We start from the raw sequence: 18,148 nt of genomic DNA, 5'->3' as shown, positions 1-18,148 counted from the left end.
AACTCCTGAGGTGGCCGTTGTCAAAATTAGCCCTCTTGTTAGTGTCTAATATACTTATCTCCATACAAGCATACATAAAAGACACTGAGCACCCTGCCGTGCAGAAACTGCTCCCAACTTGGAACTCAACATTTCTCTAGGATACGGTTTTAGCAGAGTGTTATCGTTCTGGATAACATCAAACCAAAACTTTCTTCACGAGCACGACCAACTACCCCAAGAAAGGTTCTAAGAAAATTCCGCCCCTAAGCATTTTTTCAACTCGCAGGGTGAAATGGTGCATTTTAGAGCACATTCGTCAAAAGACATTTAATAGGGGACCTTTGAATTTGAGATTAGGTCCTGCTAAGCCACAATAAACATTATGTTAGGTATGCACCGTCCCATGAGAAAAAAGGTGCAATAGATTTGAACATCAACACCACAATCTCCATGAATGGGCATGCACAGAGTGTAGGTCCACTGAATGAATGTATAAAACTCTGAGAGACTCCTGCATGAGGAAGAGAAGAATAGAGTGAGAAGACAGAACACACTTCTGTCACAGGAGGAGCTTCTCAACACTTATGTAGATATTGGCTTTGACAGAGTAACAACTGGGCCCTTAGGATAACAAGTTCCATAACAGCATTTTTAAATGAATACGCCCTGACAACAACACATATGCCATACTAGATGGTTAAGTTACTCACCAGCTCCTTCAGAAGAGAATACAGTGCTGAACCTCTGCTGGCACCCGAGACACCCCTGCACCCCCAAAGAACTGGCAATGAAGATGCCATGGATCCACTGCCGTGAGGTCCGGAAATTCAAAACGCTTGTAGGTGAGGTGACAGGTAAGGAAGTCTTTGGAAACTCTGAAAATAGAGGGGAAAGAAGCGAACCGAGGAAGAGAACCTTAAACAGCTGCGAGGGATGCAATGTTGGCGATGAACGTGTGCGAACAGGAGCCCTGCAACAAATGAAAAGCTGCCGGGCACCATCTTGCTGGTTCTAACTTTATTTATAGAAACTCTGAACTAATGTGTTTCTACACTCTTTGTGCGCCTCAGCTGCCAAGAGCGTTGTTTTTCAGGAGCCCTACATTGAATTCTAGATCTGCGATGGACACAAAGTCACTGGCTTCAAGATTATAGTATCTATGGGTTGCCTCTGCGATGTTCTGTCTCTTGCTCCTGCACCTACTTGCATTGTTCTGGAGATCCCACACCCCTCTCAGTCACAGAGACATGACTTTTAATGTCTTCTATAACAGTCTCCAAAGAGGCGGTTCTTTCGCCAGTGCTGCTGGTCATGCCTTGTAGGGCTCCCAGTAAAGTCATTATCAAGGACTGTTCTTGTGTCAGTAAATCTCCCTGCTTCTCTAGATGGTCACTGCTTTCCCCTTGTGGGCCAATGACTGGGCAGTTCTATAAAAATGCCTTTGCGTGTATTGGGCCCCTCTATCTCTTGTCTTTTTGAGGTATTTTAATGCTGAAAAGGATCTGTTGCTGTCCTATTTTTAGGGTCCATCCTCTCGTCAAACAGCAGTGGGAGAATTCACCCCATTTGGCCTTTCTTGACAACCCAGAATTGGCAACTTCTCTCACCCATGCCTGGAGCCACATCATCTGCATCCCCAACGACACACCTGTATCCAGTACAACTGGGGTGGAACTCCAGAGTCGTGGAGACACTCTGAGTCGCACACTCATTGTACGTAGTAGTGGCCCAGACAATCCCAACCACAGCGTATGCTGCTGTTATCTTGTGTTCCTCTGTGGCCCTACAGCCCTGATCGGGTGTCACCCCTGTAAGCCGGTTATTACAATAAAAGAGCTCCAGCCAGTGCCCGGGGGCAGTGGTTGGCGGCTAGCTCATCCTTTCCAAAACGCCGAATATCCACAGGGAAGGGCCTAAACCCTCTTTGTGGTTTCTGGGTTTAGATGACAATATTTGGATTTAAATAAAATGTAAATAGGGGAACCCTATAGGACATCTCTTTCAGCCTTAATGGAGACAAGGGTTGACAGAGCTCCTGTGAGAAAGGAATTCTATGAGTTAAGATAAAACCGGGGATGGTCTCTCACTATTCTGCAGCCAAGAATAGACAATGTATTCTGGAAAAACCTCTCATGAGAAACCTTTTCTGCTGCTTTAAAAGGCATGGATGTCTGACAGCTGGTATTGTAAACATTTGGCACAGCCACACTTTCTAACAGTAACCTACTTATACTTATGCTTATTATAGATTACGTTTAATCTGAATGTTCATACCTTGTTAGAAATAAGCATTTTTGTTCATCTGTAGGTCTTCTATTTCCAAGTACATCTTACTTAATTCCTGGGCCTACCGACAGCTGTGAACTGTGGCAGCTGGCAGGGACAGGGGGCTTTTGTGTTTGTCTATCTCATCCTACATCTTCAGGATTGTGATGGTTGTGGCGCTGGGGTTTCTGAAAGTGTGACCAAAGGTGCTATCATTACTCTGTTCCATCTCAGGCCTTTAAGATTGGGAATACTCAAACAATAGGCTCCCTAAACATTGGTAAGAAGTAGTATCGCTTCTCTGTCAACTTGCATGTCTTCATGAGGAAAATGTCTCTAGTGTTGCAGTTGCTGATACAACAGTCTGTGGTTCCATGATTGTTCTGTACTGCCCCATATCTCAGCAAGGATGTTATTCTTGATATATTGATCAGTGGCTGTGTCATTGCTCTGCCTTGTCCTAGATTTACATTAGAAAAAAGTATCTAGTGCTGAGGTTCCTGATACATTGGTCGTCTGTTCTATTATTTCTCTGTCCCATCCAGGTCTTCATGAGGGAGAAGGCTCATCAGATGCTGGAGAGACGATGGAATCAGACACAGAGCTGGGCCATCATCACCATACAGAAGAACCTGAGAGCATTCATAAACCGTAAGAAATTCCAGGCCTTCCGCAAGAAGATCACGATCATCCAGGCTCATATCCGGGGCTACCAAGCAAGGTGCGAGGCAATCGTTTACTGGACACCAAGGCTCTGACTGAGGAGTTTTTCTTTTCTGCGAGAAACCCTGATGCTTATAGGATAGGCCCAAAACCCCAGTTTAAGGGTTTCAAGCTGAACTGCAGGGCCACTGTAAAAATGTTAACTTAAAAAATGCTATGATTTCACAAGCCACGTGCTACAGGGTGAATTATTTATGATTGTGGACAGTCTCAATCGATAATTGGGTAGCCATAGAACTTGACTTGAGTGTTCATAGTAGCATTTATGGATATAAGCAAGCTTAAAGATTGTGCATTGAGAGTGATTGGCAATGTTTGAGGAGAAAGCCTCAGCGTTACTGGCTTTTTAAAATATTTTATTTTAATTATTGATTAAGTTGGTATGCCCTTTGAGCTGAAGCAATAAACAGAGCAACATTTTCAGGGGGGTGTCTACATATTGATAAAGTGATGATACCTGATGATGAGTAATAAAATATAAACAAAGGCATTATTGCACACTCCGAGAATATTACAAAGTATTCCTAAGTCATTCGTTAATTGCCTTTACCAACAATTGTGAGGATTATTAGCTTTAAGGGATTTTGAGATTTAGGAGTTGTTTTCATGGATGTGCATGAACTCCACGTGGGAGGAGGCGGCTCATGTAGGTTTGAGTACTGCCAGGAAGTTGTGGTTGACCAAGTGTAGTGACTGTGCCTGGGTGCAGCTTGTAAAAGCTGAGAGGCTTGTGAAAGTCTGAGATAAGGAGAATGGACATTTATTGCTTTGAACAGTAGGCGCGTCAATACGTTTGCCTTAGGATGCACATACAGCCATCCTGCTCAGTGTTGGTGGAGTTACATAAGCACATGTATACGAATTGTTGTGAAATTGTTTGGTGTAAGGGAAAAATACCTTGGAATTTGCACTTGAACTCTGTTTTAGCAGGCTACCCTAATCATAACCAGTAAAACTAACTTAGGAGAGGTTGAGTGAATTTTTCTAGTGTTTAGCAGCTGGAACCTGACAGCTTTAAACAGTGATAAAAGGGTCCAATTCTTGCTAGGGTTGAATTGCATGCTAAGGTTGTGTCCGACCAGAAGGCGAAAAGTCGGTATTAGCATTAAAGGGGGCTAGTGCAGTGGCACTAAAGTAAATAATCTTTGTTTTTGAGGAGTTGAGTATAAAGGAGGAGATGGCCCTCCTGTGCCAGGTGACTGTGAAACAGCTTGCAATTTGTGTTTTATGGTGGAGTGTAAAAGAGGAGGAGAGAAAGACCAGGGTGACCTCAATGTAGCGTTGATATGGAAAGATAGCAGAAGAGATTTTGTTGCTGAAGAATATAGTGTGGATGGACAATAGAAGTGGGGCGAGGACTAAGCCTTTGGGTAAATAACTGGCATGAGTGAGCTGGTAGCGTAACTAGCACTAGGGCTCAAAGAAGGAGCAGCTGGAGAATCCCTCCAGTGCTACGCCTGCGGTTCCTAAGGAGACTTGGGTTAATGCAATGGTCGGGTGGTAATTTATTCTAAGAGTTCCAGGAGGATGAGAATGGGAGAGAGATAGTTGTGGTGAAAAGAGGCAAATAACGTACTCATCTAAACCCATCTCAGTGCATTGGAGCTAGTGAAACCATTTGATTAAGTAGCTTAATAGACAGGAAATTGTTGAAATGTTCAGGTATCAGTCCTTAAGTGTTGAGATGTTAGAAACTAGATGGACAGTTCAAAGCATCGTGGAAAGGTGCGTGAGAGGAAAAAGGTGTTTAGACTTGGGAGTGAGATCATGATCCTTTAGGGGAAAATGAGTGGCTTCCATGATTTGAGGGGTGAATGGAGCTGAAGATGGGATGGTCAGTCAGAGTATGGGTATCTGCTTTTGTGGATATTCTGAAGGAGATGTTGTGTATGAGAGAAAAGTGGGCAGTGAACAGTCTGCTAAACAGTGCTTAATTTGAGCCAGTGGTTTCCGGTGCTCAACAGCCGCACTTAATCATCAACACCAGCACTTTTCATGAACACCGGTTAAGGACCCATTCATTTATGGGGAGATTAAGTGATTTGCCCAGAATCAGAGGCTATTGAGCGGATGCCGAGACTCAACCCTGGTTCCCCAGCTTCGAAGTTGGCAGACCTGACCATTATGCCACATCCTCTCCCACTTCATGGTTAGTAATAGGTTCTGTTTTAGGCAGCGCTAACGGGAGAAATTGGCTGGTGCAAGCTGCCTCCTGAGCAGAGCCCCAGTACTTTACACATTAACTACTACTGCTAAATGTGACGTTCTGGTGGTGATATTTGAGGAAGAGTGAGTGATACTGAACAGGTAATGCTTTGTAAGCGGATAGCGAAAATTGCCTGGGCCAGCCCTGGACATAACATTGGAATGAACTGATGTACTTGAGGTGGTATACTGATTAAGATAAGTTGCTAAGGCATTTGAAGACCAATTTATAGGTACTGTGGTGTGGATTTCTCCACTTGCAGAACTCACTGTATGTCTAAGTCTTGAGAGTACAGATGTATGATGAACCCTTTGGCTAGGGTCTGGGTGCCTATGAGTGTAAATATGCTGAATGGGTATATGGAGACTGGAGAGCGCTATTTAAATAGTCATGCAATGTGCTGTCAAGGGTGAAACCAGGTCATTCTTTGCTTAACCTAGTTAGGGATTAGGTTGGGTTAAATCTCACATTTTGACAAAGAGTCTTGTTATTGGAGCACAGGTATTAAGGAAGTTGTGGTACTTGTGGATCAAGGAATTTACAGACTAAAACAGAATCTGCATCTGGCATGAAGAAGCGCCCAATTAACTTCTGAGGCGAAAGCTGATGACTCCAGATATAGGCAAGTGTTGGTGTAGAGAAGTGTGCCAGACTTTAATTCTCTGATTGTACATAACAATACTTTGGAACATGGGAAGATGGTCCTCTTGTTGAAGAATCAGACTGTAAAATAGGGCATGCTTGCAGTTTTAGCCTGAATTCCCATCCATGATGGATGAATAACAAACCATTGGGTTTGATGGGTGTCCATTTGTAAAAGGCAGACGGAACCATAAAGAAATCTGATTTCTCTAGTGAAGGAGGTTCCTCAAAAATTCCAGGAAAATCAGTCTTATACAAGTAGATCCTAATATGTGGGCATCCGTGCTCCAGCTTCACAGTAGCTTCAGAGGCCCCTGCCAGTTGCAAAACCTCTCTCAATCTTTTGTAAGTCAGTAGGCCTGTGGCATTTATAACGGATTCCAGTTACAATTTTCTAATTCTCTGGTAGTTGCTTATGTGCCAATAATAACTTTTTCTTTGGTTTCAGGAGGCGCTACAGGAGATTGAAAAAGACTCTTGTGAACTTTGGGGCCGTTCTTTTGATATCCCGTTTACCCTTGGTGTGTCGCCGGTACCTGCAGGTAAGGATTCCATTGCAGGCAAAGAGAGTATCTACCCTTACATTGTATCTGATCTCTCATCACTACTGAATGTGAAAAGATTCCACCGCAGGCTATTCCAGGAGAGCCTTGTGCATCATTATCTGTTTTCTCATTACCGCAACAAGTTCCCTGTACCTTCCACGCAAAATATTTTCTTGGGTTTTATCAGGATTTGATTGTACATGCTTAACTACACTAATCTTATCTTTTGCTAGTAGCTTCTGCTGCGCAAAGTACCCCAAACTGTGACTTAATTTTCCTGGCACCCTTATCGGTCAATTGCAAGCATGCCTTCAGAGTTCACCAGAGAGTCTAGCATACAATATAAATGATTTTTCTTAATAGGCAATTTTCTCTCTTTCTTAGCTGAAGTTTTAACCACCAACAAGTGTTTTATCACATGGATCTAACCAATGACTTCAGGGCATACGCTGCTAATAATAAGGACAATCTTCAAAGATTCATCAGTAATGTTTCATCAAAAGAGCTCTGATACCGAAAGTGTCTGGCATGATGTTGCAAACATCCCACTTGAAACTGGGGCACCTCCACGCTCCCAATGTGACTTCTTAGGCTTAAAATTAACAAGCATTTACAATGCAATGGTCTCAGCATTCTTAAAGTTAGAGCTATTGGCATTGCTAATGACATTATTTTTATTTATGTTTTTGTTTTTAAAACATAAATAAATGGCATTGTCATTTATAATGCCAACAGCTTATTCGCTCGCAAATGCACCCACACAGAGCCACACACACAAAGCCACCCACACACACATACAGAGCCACCCACACAGAGCCACACACACACACACACACGCACACACAACCACACATACACACACACACACACACACACACAGCCACACACAGGGAACAGAGACCAGAAAAAACGCTCACAACGAGGGAACGGGGGGCAGGAAAGCAAGCACAATGAGGAGGCAGGAGAGCAAGCACAACCAAGGGGCAGGAGCGCAAGCACAGCCAGGGGGCAGGAGAGCAAGCACAACGAGGGGGCAGGAGAGCAAGCACAACGAGGGGGCAGGGGAGCAAGCACAACCAGGGGGCAGGAGAGCAAGCACAACCAACGAGGGGGCAAAAGAGCAAGCACAACCAACGAGAGGGCAGGAGAGCAAGCACACCAACGAGGGGGCAGGAGAGCAAGCACAACCAACCAGGGGGCAGGAGAGCAAGCACAACCAATGAGGGGGCAGGAGATCAAGCACAATGAACGAGGGGGCAGGATAGCAAGCACAACAAGGGGGCAGGAGAGCAAGCACAACGAGGGTGCAGGAGAGCAAGCACAACCAACAAGGGGGCAGGAGAGCAAGCACAACCAACGAGGGGGCAGGAGAGCAAGCACAACCAACGAGGGGGCAGGAGAGCAAGCACGACCAACAAGGGGACAGGAGGGCAAGCACAACCAACGAGGGGGCAGGAGAGCAAGCACAACCAATGAGGGGGCAGGAGAGCAAGCACAACGAGGGGGCAGGAGAGCAAGCACAACCAACGAGGGGGCAGGAGAGCAAGCACAACCAACCAAGGGGCAGGAGAGCAAGCACAACCAACGAGGGGGCAGGAGATCAAGCACAATGAACGAGGGGGCAGGAGAGCAAGCACAACCAACGAGAGGGCAGGAGAGCAAGCACAACGAGGGGGCAGGAGAGCAAGCACAACGAGGGGGCTGGAGAGCAAGCACAACCAACCAGGGGGCAGGAGAGCAAGCACAACCAATGAGGGGGCAGGAGATCAAGCACAATGAACGAGGGGGCAGGAGAGCAAGCACAACAAGGGGGCAGGAGAGCAAGCACAACGAGGGTGCAGGAGAGCAAGCACAACCAACAAGGGGGCAGGAGAGCAAGCACAACCAACGAGGGGGCAGGAGAGCAAGCACAACCAACGAGGGGGCAGGAGGGCAAGCACAACCAACGAGGGGGCAGGAGAGCAAGCACAACCAATGAGGGGGCAGGAGAGCAAGCACAACGAGGGGGCAGGAGAGCAAGCACAACCAACCAGGGGGCAGGAGAGCAAGCACAACCAATGAGGGGGCAGGAGATCAAGCACAATGAACGAGGGGGCAGGATAGCAAGCACAACAAGGGGGCAGGAGAGCAAGCACAACGAGGGTGCAGGAGAGCAAGCACAACCAACAAGGGGGCAGGAGAGCAAGCACAACCAACGAGGGGGCAGGAGAGCAAGCACAACCAACGAGGGGGCAGGAGAGCAAGCACGACCAACAAGGGGACAGGAGGGCAAGCACAACCAACGAGGGGGCAGGAGAGCAAGCACAACCAATGAGGGGGCAGGAGAGCAAGCACAACGAGGGGGCAGGAGAGCAAGCACAACCAACGAGGGGGCAGGAGAGCAAGCACAACCAACCAAGGGGCAGGAGAGCAAGCACAACCAACGAGGGGGCAGGAGATCAAGCACAATGAACGAGGGGGCAGGAGAGCAAGCACAACCAACGAGAGGGCAGGAGAGCAAGCACAACGAGGGGGCAGGAGAGCAAGCACAACGAGGGGGCTGGAGAGCAAGCACAACCAACCAGGGGGCAGGAGAGCAAGCACAACCAATGAGGGGGCAGGAGATCAAGCACAATGAACGAGGGGGCAGGAGAGCAAGCACAACAAGGGGGCAGGAGAGCAAGCACAACGAGGGTGCAGGAGAGCAAGCACAACCAACAAGGGGGCAGGAGAGCAAGCACAACCAACGAGGGGGCAGGAGAGCAAGCACAACCAACGAGGGGGCAGGAGAGCAAGCACAACCAACGAGGGTGCAGGAGAGCAAACACAACGAGGGGACAGGAAAGCAAGCACAACAAGGGGGCAGGAGAGCAAGCACAAAAAATGAGGGGGCAGGCGAGCAAGCACAAACAACGAGGGGGCAAGAGAGCAAGCACAACCAACGAGGGGGCAGGGGAGCAAGCACAACCAACGAGGGGGCAGGAGAGCAAGCACAACGAGGGGGCAGGAGAGCAAGAACAACCAACGAGGGGGCAGGAGAGCAAGCACAACCAACGAGGGGGCAGGGGGCAGAAAAGCAAGCACAACGAGCAAGCACAAACCCCTTACCTGCGTTATCCAAGCTGCGGGCCGCGACCAGGAGAGACTCAGCGTCGGCTCCAGAGGGACGCGTTCTGCACTCACTGCCCCTCCTCCTTTCACTCCCTCTCCGGTGCGTAACATGACGGCCGGCCTGAGGAGTGGGAGAGGGAGGGAGGGAGATGGGCTGCCACGGAGCGAGAGGGAGAGAGCGGGTGAAAGGGAAACCGGCAGACCAGCATCAGGGGTGTTACGACACCTTAAAGCCCACAGTCTACAAGCCTACAGTCAGTGCACTCTGCCAAGGGCCTGACTCAACCGGCCGTCTCTCAGGGCATGGGAGTCGGCTGCCCCGTGCTGTGGCAGGACGTCCGAGAGCACAGCGTAATGGCCCTCGAGCCAGCTCAGGCTCCGGGATCTCGGATGCATGGGGGAGGGCGGTGTGTTGATCTCCTTGTTGAGTCCTGCGCTCACCGTCTCAGCCTTGGGAGCTCGGGGGCGATGTCGGGCAAGTTGGAGATTCAACCTGCAGCTGCTGCGGCGGAGCTAAGCCAGGTCCGTCGGGCGCTGCTGGCTGTGTCGGGGTCCCGGTTTGCTGAGGCGGGGGCGCTGCTGGCTGTGGCGGAATCCGTGCTTGGCCTCTCTCTCTCCCCACCGCGCTTGTCTCTTCACTAGCTTCGGCGTCGTGTGGTTCCGTGGTTTGTGAGGGAGGTTCGGTGGTTCCGAACCCGTTCAATAAAGATCGTCGGAAATAGACGATTTTGGTGTCAGCAGACCGCAAATGACGAGTGTTGTGGGTACGAGTGTTTTCGTATTAATCGATCAATGAGAACACTACGTATTCAGGCATTTTGTTTGAACCCTCAGGTTCCATTTTGTGTACAGCAGCCATTTTGTGTGGTTGCCCTCACATAGGCCGATGACTGCGGCCGAACGAGTCCTTGGGACACGTACACCTTAGCTGACTTCTGAGTGACCTGGCCGAACTGACTCCCTTGCCCGAGGCTGACCTCGCTGAGCCAGTTCCTTGTTAAGCAGCTGGTCAGATAAAGATCAAAGAGCAGGACATGCCCGAGTTTACGGTACACTGCACCCACCTTTCTATCTCACTTCCAATCTGCTTCTGCTCCTTCCTTTATGACATAATCACTGATTTGGGTTAAGGGTTTTATGATGGGTTTGTCCGGCCTGAGCGAACAAGAATATTGGAATGTGCTTGGTCATTTCTGGTGGGCTGGACAACGGAAAGTGGGATTGTCGTCATACGCAATTTTCAAAATGTCACTCTGCGATTGGTCAGTTTGTATGAACCCAATGCTAATTTGGAATGTTGCCTGAGGCTTGATTTTTGGCATAAAAGACCATGCTCTGCTCATTGAATTTGTGCAGTCTCTAGCGAACCACCTGTGTTGTGCTTCGTAGATCTCTGTTCCTGGTTGCAGCCAATAAACTTTGGTCTTTGACGTCATCAAGAAGTGTCCCGTGTCTCTGTTTGCCAAGGCAGGGTAACTCGAAGGCATCGGGCGTTTTCCCTGACGCCGCTGGGTTCTAAAACCCGGTCCTTCAGTTGGCGTCCCACGTGGGGCGACTTCATCGGTACCGGTCCACGCCCGAAGATCGTGAGGAGCTTCGTATGGAAATTCTGGAGGAAGGCCAACCACTTCATCGACCCCTGTATGTCGGCGTGGTCCGACAGTCTTTGCTGCGAGGTTTCCTGCCTTCCGACGGCTACGAAGGACTGCTGCATTGACTCCTTAGACGTTTGTAGAGCGAGACCATTGACAGGTCTTCTGGTGACGCCATCGACATTTCAGTTAAGTGTTTTGGTATCCCTTTAGTGGATCGCTTTGATTTGGTACCTGCAGGCCCCAAAGCCAAGGGACTCGTGTATTCGCGAGACTATCGTTTTGAGATTTCCCTTGTAGTTAGAAGCTAGACTAGTGAGCAAGATGCCTGGTCTTAGTAGACTTGGAAAGATATTTGGTTGTGGTTGTTCTAAGGATTCCCGGTTAGAGGAACTCCTACATATGAATAATACGTGAAACATGGTGTGGGCCCCATTAGTTATAATGAGATCTGGGTAAAGTATACGAGAAAAGACGGTGTCCTACAGTGGCCCCGTTACGGTAGTTTTGAAGCTGAGATTTTAGACAATCTCGAAGTGAAATTGTTCAAGAAGAAAGCCCGGCCGGCAATGTTTGACTCTTTCCGCATATGGAGCAAAGAGGCCAAACAGAAAGAAATTAAATTAGCAAAGAAGAATAAACGAGAACGAGGTATGTCAATGGTACAAGCTGCTATTGTGTTCAGGGATAATGAGGAAGAGCAAGAGAGCGAACAGATGCTTAGGGTGAAGAAGTTAGCGGTAGCTAGATGCTACCTGGTTTTGCCGCCTAAAGAGCAGGAAGACAAGAAAGAACTTGCGGAAGATCCTTTAATGTCTCATCTATTGAGTTCGCCACCCCCTTATGCACAGAGTGCTACGGCACCACCGCCACCAGTTGTGGCTGTACAACCTCCGGATGTTGTGCCACCTGTAATTCCTCCACAGCCAGCTCCTCTTCCGTTGGCTACTGTTCCTTTGGTGCAGCCTCCTCAGGGGCCGCCAACTTTGCCTCCCCCTTTGTCTGCTACTCCTATGTCTGTCTATAATACTCCTTCTGTTCCGATTTTGGATTCTTCTACTATTGTTCCATCTTCCCTTATTCTTTCATCTTCTCCTTCTACTAGACAGCGAGTGACTGCTGCTGTTTCCGGTTTCTTTTCTCCTTTGTTGGGACAATTGGGTATGTCTCCAGTGAATGAGTATAGACAATCACGTAGTCAGTTGCCTGCTATAGACGAGCGTACAGTTTTGGATCATATGGCACGTAGATGGGTTACGTATACCTCCCAGTATGATCTTGAGGGTATTATGGATGTTTTCCGGCAATGGCAAGCACCAAAGCAACGATACGTCTTTGAAATGATGTGTGTGTTCCTCCATGAACAATAGATGGACGAAGTAGGTAAAGCTCCTGAAGAGTTGTATCGAGTGCGTTCCGAGTTTGCGAAAGGGACTATTGTGAGTCTCCATGACATTGAGAGAGCAATTGCGACGTTGTTGTTGTTCCGTAATGACACTCCTTCTGAGCGATTGTTTGAGCCTGATTCGTCAGTTAGCAGAAAAGTGCGTCAGTATCCGATGCGTGAGGTTCCTCTGGTGTATAAAGAAGCAGTTCAGGCTAATGCTGCGCAGAATATTGTAGCTGCGCCTGCGCATTTTCAGTGAGTATGGGTACATGTTCCTTGGAAGTGCGTTGAAGTTTTAGCGATTAAGCAGACTTTACCTGATCCGCGCAAAAATCCGGCGGGATATTATAAAGAGCTCACTCAAACTGTGAGTTCGTGCATCATGAATTTAGCAGACATAGACATGTTGTTAGGCAATGTTGTTCCACAGCCTATCTGGAATGTGATTCGACATACGGATCATGATAATGAATTGGGTGATACATGAGTTAATATTGTTGCTGCAAATGATAGACAAGTTGGAGGTGCTAAGCCTGAAGATCTAATTGCTCAACTCCCTGGTAGGATTATAAACTATATGAAGACTTTGATGCCCGAAGTGCGTGTTAATTGGGACAAGTTGTCTGCATGTAAGCAGAAGAAAGATGAGACTGTGTCTGACTTTTTCATGCGGTTCGAAGAGACTTTTGTAGATCATAGTGGTCAGGATATGGCTACCGAGGGTGGCCAGAGATTGTTCGTTGACAAATTCGTGCATAATTTGCTTCCCGAGTTGTGCACTAAGTTGAAGGATTCTGAGAGTGCTTGGGCTGTTTCCACGTCAGCGCAGATTTTAACTTTCTATCCAGTACTATGAAAATAGGCGCAAGGATGAGTTAGAGAAAGCGGATAAGAAGACTAAGGAATTGAAGACTAAAGTTCTTCTACAACAAGCTTATCCACTCCGTAATAGTAATCAGTGCGATTATCAGCAACCTCAGCAATATTCGAGAAACTCGCAAAGGAGCGAGTCTTCTCAACAGCGTTTCCCGTATGGGCCTAATAGTGTGCGTACTGTAAAGAAGAGGGCCATTACAAGAATAATTGTCCGGTTTTGTTACAGCGTACGAATGGTGCTTCTGGTGTACGAGGTAGAGGTGCTCAACAAGTGCCTAGAGGTAGAGGTCGCGGACAGAACATACGTTCTTTCCCTCCACAGAACTCGATGAATAGTTTTGATCAGCAGCAAGGTTCGTCTGGTAGGACAGCACAGTACTATATGGATGATTATTATGTTGAAGGTGATGAAGCGAATGGTGATAATTTGTTAGGACAGCCATGGACAAAGAGAGGGAGTTGTTTCAGTTCCAGTAGATCAGAGTGGACCCTATGTTGAAGTGATTGCATCAGGTGTGTCAGAACCTTTTCTGCTAGATACTGGTGCTACAAAGAGTTCTATTATGCACTCTAAACTCCCTGGCGCACCTTTGTCTGGCTTTGACAATGTTTCTGTAGGTTTTTCTGGCGCCCCTTTACAAATCCTATTTCTGCTCCATTGTCTCTTTCTGTTGGACCTCGTAAGTTCGACATTGTATTGTTCTCCGTCAGGAGTACATCTTACTTTGGGTGAGAGAGTGATCTCTCCGATGTACATATCGAAAGATAATATTCCATCTGAATTGTCTTCTTTACCAGATTCATTGTGGGCTACTGGTCCGAATGATGTGGGCCTACTGAAATTCCCCCATATGTTGTGACACTGAAGGCGAATGCTAGGTTACCGCGCATTCCACAGTATCGTATCTCGAGTGATGGTGAGCGTTCACTTTTAGCGATCATTTATGATCTGATCGAAAAGGGCGTGATTGAAGAAACGAGAGGTAATGTGTGTAATAGCCCTGTTTTGCCTGTTCTGAAGAGAACTGATTTTTTGCAGCCTCCTGTATATAGGTTTGTCATTGATCTACGCGAAGTGAACAAGATTGTTGTTCCACAATTTCCTGTTGGGCCTGATATCACTGCCTTGTTGACTCTGATTCCGGCTACTGCCACATGGTTTTCGGTGATCGACTTGAAGAATGCTTTCTTCAGTATCCCGATTGCCATGGAGAGTAGGGACATCCTTGGATTCTCTTTAGGAGGACGAAGTTTTCGCTTTAAGCGCGCTCCTCAAGGCTATTGCGAGAGTCCATCGATCTATAGCCAAGCTTTGAAGACACAACTTGATCTGTTGGTTTTACCTGATGGTGCAGCTCTTATTCAGTATGTTGATGATTTGCTAGTGGCCGCTGATACTGAAGAGATTTGTAGGGAAGCCACTTTGTCATTGCTGCGCCACTTGTCTGATTTTCATCACAAAGTTTCTCTCTCCAAGTTACAATATTGTCGACAAGAAGTAACCTACCTAGGTCACCTCTTATCGAAGGAGGGAAGGAAACTGACCCCAGAGAGAATTCAAGCTATTGCGAAAATGAGTGTGCCTACGACACAGAGAGAAGTATGTGCGTTTTTGGGTATTACGTCGTACTGTAGACAGTGGATTCCTAATTTTTCCTTGTTAGCGAAGCCTTTGATAGCTCTTACTGTTAAGGATACTCCAAATCCTATTCCTTGGACTGACGAATGTCAAAAGAGCTTTTCTGAATTACGCAATACGTTGTGTTCGGCTCCTGTGTTGGGTACTCCCGACTACAGTAAGCCTTTCACATTGTATGTTCATGAGAGAGAGGGATGTGCATTGTCAGTCTTGACTCAGCAGTTTGGCGATAAGCAGCGTCCATGTACTTACTTTTCGTCGACCTTAGATCCGGTAGCTGGAGCGTTGCCGAGTAGCTTGAGAGCCACAGCGACAGCGGCTGTTTCAATTCGACAGTCTGCTGGTTTACTTATGGACAATACGTTAGTAGTAATGGTTCCACATGCAGTGGATACCTTATTGAACCGTACCAAGACACAGCATTTAACTAGTGCTCGGTTGTCGGGTTACGAGTTGACGTTGTTAGCGAGTCATGTGCACATTAAACGATGCAATACGTTGAATCCAGCCACGTTGTTGCCAAATTCAGTTGAGACAGATAGTGAAGAACAGCATGACTGTTTTCTGAGAACTGAAGAAGAAACGAAAGGGAGAGTAGATTTACGAGATACTCCTCTTCCAGAGTGTGATGGTACTTTGTGGGTTGATGGTTCGTGCTTTAAGCTGCCGAATGGTGATACGACTGCGGCATATGCTGTTACGACTTTGCATACGATTGTTGAAGCTGCACGTATTCCACATATTTCAGCACAAGCAGCGGAGTTGATTGCATTAACAAGAGCATGTGTGTTGGCGAAAGGAAAACGAGTGAATGTGTATACTGATAGCCAATATGCCTTTGGCGTGGCTCATAGTTTTGGGCGTTTGTGGCGTGAACGTGGGTTCTTGACTTCGCATGGAACGAAGATCCAGCATGGGCAGTTGGTGAATGAACTTCTTGAATCACTTACTTTGACGTTGCAAGTAGCGATCGTGAAATGCAGTGCCCATAAGAAAGTCACGGATGATGTTGGTCGCGGAAATGCGTTTGCGGATGAAGTTGCGAAAGAAACTGCGAGAAATGTGATGAGTCGAATGTATGTTGCGGGTCCGGCAAGATGGGTTCCAGAGAAGAGTATGTGTGAAGATACGATTGAGAGTGCGAAATCCATTCAAGCTGAAGCTACAGAGAAAGAGTTGAATGAATGGAGAGAAAGCAAGGGTAGATTGGACTCGAATGGTTGTTGGATTGATTTGTCCGAACATCCGAGATGGTTGTTGCCTAACGCGTATGTGCTTCCGGTTGTTACAATGGCTCATGGGATGGCACATATCAGCGTGAAAGTGATTTGCAAGTTGTTGGCTCCGGTTTGGCAGAATGCGGGAATTCCAAAATGTGCAGAGAACTTGGTTAAGAACTGTATTGTGTGTTTGATGTACAATCCTGGTAAGGGAACTCCAACACCAGCTGGTCATTTTGCTCCTCCTACGTATCCGTTCGAGGCTTTGCAGCTAGATTTTATCCACTTGGAGAGATGCAACAACTTGAAATATTTTTTAGTGGTTGTTTGCTCCTTTTCTAGATGGGTAGAAGCTTATCCCCTTAAGGACAATACTGCCTTGTCCACAGCGAAAGTCCTAATAAAAGAATCCTAATAAAAGAGGTTTGGAATGCCGAGAATTATCTGGAGTGACAATGGGAGTGAATTTGTGGGTCAAGTCATGAAGAGAATGTGTGAGGGACTAGGAATCCGGCAGAAGTTCCACGCTGCAAATCACCCCCAATCAGCTGGTTTAGTCGAGTGCTATAATGGCACTTTGAAGCTAAAATTAGCTAAAATCCAAGCGAGCACTGGTTTACAATGGCCAGATGCTTTGCCTTTAGCGCTTTTGTCCACAAGAATGACTGTGCATTCGAGAATGGGTCTGAGTCCATATGAAGTGGTCTTTGGCTGCCCAGCAAATATTTGGGACGTAACAAGGCCAACCAGGTTTAGTGAAATCGCGTACCCTGTGTTGATTGACTACTTGCGCGAACTGTCGACTAAATTGTGTGTTTTACACCAACAGGTGCACGATAGCCTACCACAAGCTTCTGAGGATCCAGGCCACGCTATTGAACCTGGCAGTTGGATCTTCGTGAAGAATTTCCAGCGGAGCAAGAACGATCAGCCCCGTTGGATGGGACCCTATCAAGTGCTCCTGTCTACACGTTCTGCAGTTCGAGTGCAAGGCAAGAGAAACTGGATCCACGGCGTACACTGCAAGCGAGCACCTTTGCCCTTACCGTACGATCAGTGGGTCCAGGAGGGACTTCCAGACTCTGAAACAGAAACTGTTCCACGATTTTTGCCATTCAGCGATGCTCGTCTGATTGGTACGAACTCTGAGAGAGAAAGTGACGATCTTTTACAAGAAGCTGTGCCTCCCTCGAATCGATTGAACACTATTGAGCCTGATTTGTTGTTTAAAGATCAAGAATTGCCTGGAAGAAGCCGCTATAATTTGCGAACGAGAGTCATGGACAAATAAAGCACAAATAAAGTTTTTATGATTTTTCTGTTTGCAGGTTAACTCTCAACCGAGGATCTACTCATTTTTGTTTTTTGAACCGCCATCCGGGTTCAGCTGTGGGGTCGCGGTTGCCGAAAGTCTTTGGAGTGCAAGCCTGAGACACTAGGTCGAAGGATCTGGTTGGCCTAAGGGAGTTGCCCTGGGTTGACAGAGGCATTCCTTAGCATAGAACACCCTACCATCGCGAGCAGCATATTTAGTTAAGGATGGATTTTTTCGAGTTGGAGAGACCTGCAAGGACAATGATTTTTAAGAAGAAGATATGTAAACTGATCACAAAGAAGCGTTTTTTAATACCGTGTTTATTTTTGCTAATAAGTTTAATGATATTTATAATTGGTTATGTGACATTCTCTTTTAAAGTGACGTTTGTTCCCACTGTGCAACCTACACCTCCACCTACTATTTCTTCTCATTCTTTTCATCCTTTGCCTGAACATGAGGTAGTTAGACGATTGGAATTTGCCAATAATTCCTTTATTCAACTTTTGCACCAACACCAGTTAGTGATGAACACGACAAACTGTTGGATCTGTGGTCTAATGCCCCATACGACCGATAAAGGTATTCCGTACTTGGTTCCACCTTTTAGTTTGAATGGTTCAATTTGGGCTTACAGAACGAAGTTTATTTATGCCCATAGTGTCT

General features: G+C 46.9%; 1 protein-coding gene across 1 annotated transcript in view; it reads left to right on the top strand.

Annotated features, from left to right (window-relative positions):
• The window catches only part of MYO15B (myosin XVB), a 961,787-nt gene that overhangs the window by 55,023 nt on the left and 888,616 nt on the right, over positions 1 to 18,148 (top strand). The window contains exons 5-6 of the mRNA XM_086930750.1: positions 2,793 to 2,968; positions 6,267 to 6,360. Of these exons, the coding sequence (XP_086786876.1) occupies positions 2,793 to 2,968; positions 6,267 to 6,360 (270 nt within the window). The remainder of the gene's footprint in view (positions 1 to 2,792; positions 2,969 to 6,266; positions 6,361 to 18,148) is intronic.

Source organism: Lissotriton vulgaris, chromosome 7, assembly GCF_964263255.1.
Source record: "Lissotriton vulgaris chromosome 7, aLisVul1.2, whole genome shotgun sequence".
In the NCBI taxonomy this organism is placed as follows: Eukaryota; Metazoa; Chordata; class Amphibia; order Caudata; family Salamandridae; genus Lissotriton; species Lissotriton vulgaris.
This window is presented reverse-complemented; position numbering and strand designations above follow the sequence as displayed.